General features: G+C 40.7%; 1 protein-coding gene across 1 annotated transcript; it reads left to right on the top strand.

Moving 5' to 3' along the window:
* Positions 1 to 396: 396 nt before the first annotated feature.
* LOC133829105 (uncharacterized) lies at positions 397 to 1,808 on the top strand. The gene is made up of 4 exons (XM_062259029.1): positions 397 to 487; positions 572 to 677; positions 769 to 1,411; positions 1,535 to 1,808. The coding sequence occupies exon 3, from the start codon at positions 868 to 870 to the stop codon at positions 1,408 to 1,410; it is 543 nt and encodes a 180-aa protein (XP_062115013.1). The 5' UTR covers positions 397 to 487; positions 572 to 677; positions 769 to 867; the 3' UTR covers position 1,411; positions 1,535 to 1,808.
* The last annotated feature ends 7,898 nt before the right edge of the window (positions 1,809 to 9,706 follow it).

The raw sequence follows: 9,706 nt of genomic DNA, 5'->3' as shown, positions 1-9,706 counted from the left end.
ATGTAATCACAAGGTTATGCTTGTTTTTCAAGTCACTGTGTTGTAAGGTGATTGATCCGCTAAAGTTACCTAAGTTAAGAGATGAAATTGTTGAGGTATTGTGTGAGTTGGAGAAATATTTCCCGCCGGCATTTTTTGATATAATGATCCATTTGACAGTTCACTTGGTTAGAGAACTAAGATATTGTGGCCCAGTTTATTTAAGATGGATGTATCCATTTGAGCGATATATGAAGATTCTTAAGGGGTATGTTAGGAATAGAAGTCGGCCGGAAGGATGCATCGTCGAATGTTATATTGCAGAAGAGGCAGTTGAATTTTGTTCTGAATACATGACTGGTGTACAGAAAATTGGGTTAAATGATGTTGAAAATGTTGAGATTCAGAGTCCTCGTGGTAGCGTTGTATGCACAGTAAGTCGAGATCTTCTAGATGAAGCGCATCGTCTTGTGTTGCAGAATATAAATGAAATTCAACCTTATATCGAGTGAGTTATACTCATATAATACATTAAGTTTAAGTTGTGTAATTTCGTATATTCAATTGTTTAACAACATATTTATAATTGAAGGGAACATTTTAATTGGATAAAGACCAAATTTCCATCCAAGTCAAGGAACTCAAAATGGTTACAAGACGAACATTATCGAACTTTTAGTAGTTGGATAGAACAAAAGGTAAATTGTGTTGATTATTGAAAGTTGTCATTAATTAGTACTTAATTACAAGGTGACATTTTTTGTTGTTTTTGGTATGTTGATTTGATAGGTTGTGTCAGAATTACAAAACACATCAAATAAGGTTTCAGACATTGTTAAGTGGATTTCTCGAGGACCTTCAGTTAATGTCATCAAGTTTTCATCATACATGATTAACGGTACTCTATTTAACACTAGGGAGCGCGATAACAACAGAAACACACAAAACAGTGGTGTTAGCCTTGTTGCTAAAACTGTGCAAGTCTCTAGTGCAAAAGATAAAAATCCAGTTGAATGTGATATGACTTTTTATGGAGTAGTTAATGAAATTTGGGAGTTAGATTATATCACAACTCGAGTACCTGTTTTCTTTTGTGATTGGGTGAAAAGTGACAGCGGCATAATATATGAAGATTTTGGTTTCACATTAGTTAATCTAAATCGAATTGGGCACAAATCTGATCGATTTATATTAGCTTCACAAGCGAAACAAGTATTTTATGTGAATGATCCTTCAGACAACCAATGGTCAATTGTTCTTCCAACGCAAACAAGAGAATGGAACATTAAAGATGGTGATTTACATGATATACCTCTCGGAGAAGAACTTGTCACATTCACCGCAATAGAAGATAATGACGAAGTTGATGATGATTGTATTTGTTTCCGTGAAAATGGTGAAGGATTGTGGGTTGATGATAATGGGTCTTGAGGTACCATTTAATATGTTTCATATGTTTATGATATGTGAAATTCTTAGTTGTTATCACAATGTGTTTCATCTTTTGATTATGAGTGTCCAAAATTGTTATAATAATGATATTTATGTTTCACAGATGGAGGCTGATCCTTTTGGTGGTAGTTCTGATGAGGGAGAGCAACGCCCTAATTCTCAGTCAGTGGAGCAAGAAAATAAATCTGTGAGAGGACGTACATGGATGTCTAGAAACACCAAAAAAAGGAGTGAAGGACATCTTACTCCTGTTGAATACAATGAGTATGGTCAACTAGTGGGTGGATCTAGAAGTAATGTTTCATCACAGCTTGGATCAGTTGTTCGAGCAACTGTGTCCATCAACATTAACAGTTGGAAAGATGTTAGTGTGGTGGATAAAAATAAAATATGGGACACAATGAAGGTATATTTTTATTAATTATATTTCATTTAATATTTTTAAAATATATATTATTTTGATAATATGCTTCTTATTACATTCAAACTTGCAGAAAACTTATGATTTGGACCCCAAACCAAAGCAACAGATGTTGAAGGATGCGGGAAAGTACTTCCGAAATTGGAAGACTAATCTTACTAGGGTACACGTTTACGACGCTTTGAAAAAATACCCAAATGAGTTCCCGCCAGCTTTGCCATTTGGATTTGAGAATGTCATAACTCCGGATGAATGGTTAGCGTTTGTGAACTCAAGATTAACTCCCGAGTGGCAAAGAAAGAGAGAGGAGATGCAAAATTATCGAGCACTGAATAAATACAATCACAACCTCTCTAGAGGAGGCTATGTGCGTATTGAAGAGATGTTAATGGAACAAAGTGGGAAAAGTCTGACTGAACTTGATAGGGCAGATTTATGGAGCATGGGTCGTCGGAATGCAAAAGGAGAGCTAATTGGAGAGGCCTCTGAGATTCAAAAAAATATTGTAAGTGCTCATATTTAATAATGTTGATATGTCAAATTATTAGCTTATATATATAACTTTCTGTGAATATTGTTTCACAGGATCATTACCGGCAACTCCAAGCTGAGGGTAAATGGGCACCTGATGGCCCTGATGATGTGCTGACGAGGGCGTTGGGCACTCCTGAGCCTCGAGGACGTGTTAGGGCTGGAGGACATGGTGTGTCCCGCTCAGTATATTGGAATACTCCAACACCTACCTCAACGAAAAATAAATCAAAAGCCTCTTCTTCGAATGACGACATTAGAAAGGAATTTGAAGAAAGATTTCGAAAACAAGAAGAAGAGCATCGTCAACAAGCACAACGCCTAGAAGAGCGCCTTCAACAACAAGATGAGCTCTTGAGAAAATTATTGGCCCAACAGAGCGGGTCAGGATCTAACGTTGGAGTCCCACCAGCGCCATCATCATACTATGTGCCCGACCCACCAGTGCCACCAGCGCAGGCGTCCTACTATACTCCAGACCCAGTAGTGCCTCAAGCAGAACACCACATTGTTGCACTACAACCGCTTTTGCAAGAGGTAATTAAACTTTCTTGAATATTCTGAAACCAAATAAATTTCTTTGCTGCTTCAACATGATTATTTGTATATAATATGTTTCTTATGCAGGGCCGAGCATGCCAATTAGCAATTGGTTCGGTTTCAAACATTGTTGCATCAGGTACACTCATTGAAAGAGAGGCAGGCAACAACTTCCAAGTTATGATTACGAGTGTTCTTAAGCCAACCTGTCCTCTCCCTTTTGCATATCCTGATTTGGACATGTACATAGTTGCTCAGGCCATTGGGACGCCAATAGCGTGGCCTAAGGATTTTGTCATTATATCTGAAGATGTAACTCATGAGGTGATGCCATGTTTTTACATAATTATCTTTACAATTCTATATTTGTTTGTAATTTTTTTAATTGTTGATATAATTGTATACAGACTCCCTCTACAAGTAGGACCAGATCACAACGACCAAGAGCTCCATCAACACAACAACCTCGAGAAAGAAGACGACAACAAACTCCTCCAACACAATTGGCCCAAACTCCATTGGAACGATTACAGAATATCGTATCTCATTGGGATGATGGCGAGTGTGTCAATCTAGGCATAGAGTCTGAAGTTTTTGATCAGGATATGTCTCACTGTTATATATTTAAGGATGACATACTTCAGTTTGCTCGAAAGGAGAAGATTGGACAAGCAGTACTCGTCAGCTACATGAGGTACATATCTGACAAATAAGTTTGTTCATTTAATTTTCTAATTTGATTTATTCATTCATATAACAATTTTTCATATTTTTGTATTAGGTTCATTTACAGATATGTGGTACAACAAGGTCGCCAAAATAAGTTTTTATTTGTCAATCCTAATATCGTCGCCACTCAAGGGAGTTCATTCGACGATCGTGTTCAGAATCTGTTCAGACGTTGCAATGACGTAAAATCAAAAGAACAAGTTATGCTTGTCCCTTGGAACCATGGGTAAGTTTAAAAACTTGTCATTTTTCCGACCCATATCAATAATTTCTTTGTTTAACATTTGAGCTATAATTTTTTTGTTTTTCTTATACAGTGAACATTGGATGTTGCTTATTTTGGCACCATATGCATATCATGTTTATTGTTGTGATCCGGTGAATTCAGAGCTAAATAACCGTGAGGAGATTGTATCAGTGATCGTCAGCGCTTTCAATCTTTTTTTCTCTATGAATCTTCCTGATGTCGAGATCCCTGATACTCTACGCATTAAGCAACCTCAGGTAAGTAACTTTAGCATAAATTTTTGAACATTTATAATAATTAAGTAGAATAATATGTATGCATTTTTTAAAAAGTTTCAATTTAATAATAAATTACTCATATTTTTAAATAATTAGTGTCCACACCAACCGGACAATGTGGCATGTGGATACTACTTAATGAGGATGTTGAAGGATTTGATTGAGCATGCGAGTCCTGGGCATTACTTGAGATCGGTATTATTAATTAAAATTTACAAATTATTTTTGAAACTATAAATGTAATCAAATAATTAATTAATATATTTTACTTTATATTTCTTGCAGCTAACAAGCACATCATATACAGAGGCACAAATTGATGAGTTGCGACAAGAATGGGCAACATATATGTTGCCGATAATCCAAAGTTACCGACCTCGTTGATAGGTTTTTTTTTTAATTTTTTAACTCTTTCTTCATACACAATGCAATATTTGTTCATTTTGAATATTTCTAACAAATATTGTATTTCTTGTATATATCTAACAAATATATTTTTTTCTTCCAATTTAATTGATTATTAAATTAATTTAAATTTAGATTAAAATAATTTAAATTTAAATTAATATTATTTCAATTTAATTAATTATTAAATTAATTTAATAATATTAAATTAATAATATTAATTATTAAATTAATTAATAATTAATATTAATTAAATAATTAATTAATTATTAAATTAATTTAATAATATTAAATTAATTAATATTAATTATTCAATTTAAATTAATAATATTAATTATAAATTTATTTAATTTATTTTTTTTAAATGTGGGAGACTTTCAATGTCTCCCATTAGGAGAGGTGGGAGACTTTCAATGTCTCCCAATGGGAGAGGTGGGAGACTTCCCACGTCTCCCAATGGGAGAGGTGGAAAGTCAACATTTGACTTTCCACCTCTCCCATTGGGAGACGTGGGAAATCACTCACCTCTCCCAATGGGAGACGTGGGATGTCTCCTAGGGACTTCCCACGTCTCCCATTGGGAGAGGTGAGTGACTTCCCACGTCTCCCAATAGGAGAGGTGGAAAGTCAACGTTTGACTTTCCACCTCTCCCATTGGGAGACGTGGGAAGTGAGGCACGTCTCCCAACGGGAGACGTGGGATATATACCTACAATGACCCTAGCAACAACGTCTCACTAAGTGGGAGACATTGTAGACTTCCAATGTCTCCCAATTAAAGTCATAAAACATCTATTTTGTTGTAGTGTGGCGATCTGGAAATACCGCCGCCCGTAAGAGGCTGCCATGCGGCCCACCCAGGGCGCCCCTTCTGAGCCAAGGGGTACCTGGCTGAGTAAGGACAGACGACCCGCTTGCCGAAATAGGAGGGGGCGTAGGAAGATCAGAAAAATGAGCCCCCAGTAGATCAGGAGGGGGTGCAGGAAGATCAGGAAAGTAAGCCTCCGATGGACCGGGGTCGAGGGGAGCCTGAGGAAAAGCATCAAAGTCCTAAGGATAAGGGCAAACGAAATGCCCCGGTATGCCCTGTTGATCTTGGAAGTGGGAAGCCATGCCAGGGTCTAGAGGGGAAAAAGGAGGGCATCCCCCCGGGGACGAAGACAGCTGGTGAGGCTGCCCGTGTCCAAGGGAGACTCCCTCTGGCACATGCTCGGCCTCACCTTCATCCGAGCGATGCTCAGCCGAAGCAACCTTCGTCTTCTTTGACCCGAGAATAGTCCACAACAACCCAGGATCCGAAACCGGGGACAACTTGTGGAAGTTGAGTTTTTCCACAGTGAAGAGGTATGTAGCCCTTTTTTTGACAGGGTTAGCATTGATGAGTGCATTCATCGCGTCCGCCTTCGACCCAAAAGCTCCAGGTATGATGAAATGCTCTGCACGATTCACACAATTGTCGACACAAACATAAGTTATACAACAGTAAGTTTCAAAAAGAAAAGAAAAAAGGTGGCTTGAAGTACTTACTGGGAGCAAAACGAAAGTGCTCACGAACAGAGATGGGACCCTACACAAAGAAAAAGTCCTGCTTCCAGGACCCCGGGTTGGACACAGCGCCCTCTATCAAAGGGACCGAAGTGTTGGATTTTTGCAGGAAATAAAAGCCCTTGGACTTATCAGAGGGCATGATATTGTACATGAAATGCACCTCTTGGGCCGTAGGAGCATGATGGACAAGTTCCATAAACGCGATGACGAGGCAGCTCAAGGTCAGCCAACTGTTAGGTGCCAGCTAAAGTGGAGCGAGGTCATAATAATTGAGAACCGTGACGAAGAACGGGTGTAATGGGATTGTACCACCCACCTTCAGGATATGCTCGCTCATAGCCACGTAGCCCGGATTTGGGCAGTCAACCCGACACTTGTCCGAAGGGACGTATAATGCATATTCTGAAGGAACACGATAGTTTCCTATTATTTCCATCAATTTATTTTCAGACACATGGGACACTAGGGAGGATGCCAATAGGGGGCAGTGTCCTGGTCATCAGCAACCACCTGTCGTCGCCCTCTCTTCGGCATATCTGCAAAACCAAAAGAAAAAGGTGAGGAGGAGATAGAACACTTTACCCTCCATTTTTTCTTCCTAGCAAGAGTCTTCCACCGAGGCACCGGTTGCGAAAGCGCTAAACTAGGGAAGATCAAAATTAAGGGTTGAGGAGAAGACGCGGCAGCACCATGACTGTCAATAGGAAAGAATGGGCTAGGAGGATCAGGCGGGAGATGTCCCTCCATAAACTCCAACTCCATCTGCAAATCTAAAAGGGTCACCCTAAGGTTCGCTACATGGTCATTAAGGTCAAGGGGGAAAGGTATTCCGTCTCCTCTCGACACCGAGTCTATTTCGCTCTCTACCACCCAAATTTTTCGCCTAAGTTCAGCCATATGCTCGAGGTGACGAATACGGGCCTGCCTTAAGGTGTCGTGGTCATGGTAAGGATTTTCCTCAGGGGACTCCGAGTCTGAAGACAAGTCAACAAACTCGACCCCCAGAGGAATGTCGAACGGACCTTTACATGCCATGTGACCTCGTCCTGAAAGCAAAAAAGGGTTCACGTATAAATGAGAGGATTGCTACAAAACACAAAGGAATGGGCTCAAAACCTATAGGTACAAACGCTCTAAATGACCCATTACAGGGTATGAATAAAGGGGCATGCAACAAGATTAGCTCACGACAAGCTCAGGCCAAAATACCCCATCCTGAGCAGTGCTAATTTGGACCCAATGAACATAAGGAAAAAAAATATACCTCAAGCAGGTAAAATGAGGCGCTATCGTGGTCAAAAGGAGGTTGAGGGCCAAAAGCACCGTCACGGTCAAAAAAAGGCAAATGGTCGAAAGTACACGTCTACAAAAATAAACATAATAGATGTGTTAGCATTCAAATATCTGAAGGGATATAGACATACCAAAAATGAGCTCAAATGAAAAAAAAAAGTAAAAAAAAAGGGAGGAAAAAATAACAAAAATGAGATAGTGGGGGATTGAACCCCTCACCTCTTGAAAGAAGAAGTAATCTCAAAACCACTAAGCAGAAGAGGTAAGGTGTAAATAATAGGCTAGACATGAAGGCCTATTTATAAGAATCAAAGAGAATAGTCTACTAAAGCACCTAAAGGTCCTCTCCTAGACTGGGGGGCAAGTGTTGATGCTCAAAATTCCATGCTTGTAAAGGATCCAAAGCACACGCTAAGGTCCCATAAACGTCTCAATACACGCAACACCTAAATACACGCTGCGCCACCAAGGCACCGCGAGAGGCGCCTCGCCCATCGGTGCTGCACCACTTGAATCCGTGCGCGTGCAGGGCCACGTGACGCACCTCGCGACACATTACGCCACCAGGGCCTTGCGAGAGGCGTCTCGCTCATCAGTGCTGCGCGCGCAGGGCCTCGCAAGGAGGCGTCTCACACCATCAGTGTCGCGCGCGCAGGGCCTTGCGAGAGGCATCTCGCGCCATCAGTGTCGCACACACAGGGCCTCGTTAGAGGCATCTCGCGCCATCAGTGCCGCTCACGTAGGGCCTCGTGAGAGGCGTCTCGCGCCATCAGCGCCACTGACCAGCAGGGCCTCGCGCCATCAGTGTCGCGCATGCAGGGCCTCGCGAGAGGCGTCTCACGCCATCACTACCACTCACCAGCAGGGCCTCGCGAGAGGCGTCTCGCGCCGTTAGTGCCACGCACCAGCAGGACCTCGCAAGAGGCGTCTTGTGCCATCAGTGTCGAGCCTCCAGGGCCTCGCGAGGGGCGTCTCACACACCTATCATCTACATCTCGTGGGTGGCCCTGAGGTGCTTCGGGCACCTTGTGCCAAGGATCCAAGTGCTTCGTTTCGCACCAAGACCCCTACGTACACTGGGTGTCGCGCACCCTACACCTCAAGTGGGTGCCTCCTATGGAGACCCTAACATTTAGAGGTAATAGCCCTAGCATAATTCAAAAGGATCATACTAGTACGATATTTTATGGGGTACGACCTTTAAGACCCCATATGTCTGATCCAAATACTCATGCCAGACAAGTAGTGGGGGTACTAGGAGAGGGGACATGGCCTGTATGCTTCAAATTGGATGTCAGAGCCGACACCACCACCACCACCACTACGCCTGGGGCCACTCCTCTGACACTAGTACTCAATAAGTAGTGGAGGCATCCCCACGGACTCTGACCATGTACCGGAGCTGACACCACTACCCCTGAGACCACTCTCCTGGCAGTGTACTCATGTACCATCTGGTCCCCTAGACCACAATGTATCAAGGGCCATTAGAGCCCACTATAAAAGGAACCCCACTTCCACTTGGAAGGGGGTTGGAAAAGACACTGTAGCACCACACCATAAAAAATACAAGTTCATTTCACCATTTTCTTTCTGCAACTATTCTTAGAGTTTCTGATTAGATCTTTGAAGTTTTTCATTTGATAAGTTCTATATTTCAATTTTTCTAACTTAACTTGGTTGACGAGTTCTCACCGTCAACAATTATGATAAGAATCAAATCTTTATATCGAGCGACAAGTTTATAAAGACAATTAATTCTTATTGGTCCTGTCATATATAATCTCTATTATATACAACACCTTTACTAAGATGTCTATCCACATCAGTAATCCAAATCTAGATCACTTGCATCCCATATGCTTAATAAACCGCACTAGTAACCATTCATTAAAGATTCCTTACTTTAATATGTTACTAGCTATTTTATTCATTATATATGATCTTAATCTCTCGTACTAATACAAGATCATATTCTCATGAATGAATAATGATTTTTCTTGATATTATCATATAAATAATTCAAACAATAATTATGATATTCAAATATAATAAAATTGTTCTTTTTATTTAATTCAATAAAATTTCTTCACATGCTTTTAGAGCATTAATCATAACAATCTCCCACTTGCCCCTAAAGTAAGTGAGGCATCTCCCTTAATCACATGTCACATACATGATCCATAAACAACTTTGTAGGAAGTGTCTTGGTAAACAGGTCAGCCAAGTTCTGTTCTGACGCTATCTTCATAACAGTCACATAACCACAGTGTACAATCTCTC

This window comes from Humulus lupulus, chromosome 4 (assembly GCF_963169125.1).
Source record: "Humulus lupulus chromosome 4, drHumLupu1.1, whole genome shotgun sequence".
In the NCBI taxonomy this organism is placed as follows: Eukaryota; Viridiplantae; Streptophyta; class Magnoliopsida; order Rosales; family Cannabaceae; genus Humulus; species Humulus lupulus.
The sequence above is the reverse complement of the archived record's forward strand: the minus strand, read 5'-3'. Positions and strand labels throughout refer to the sequence as shown.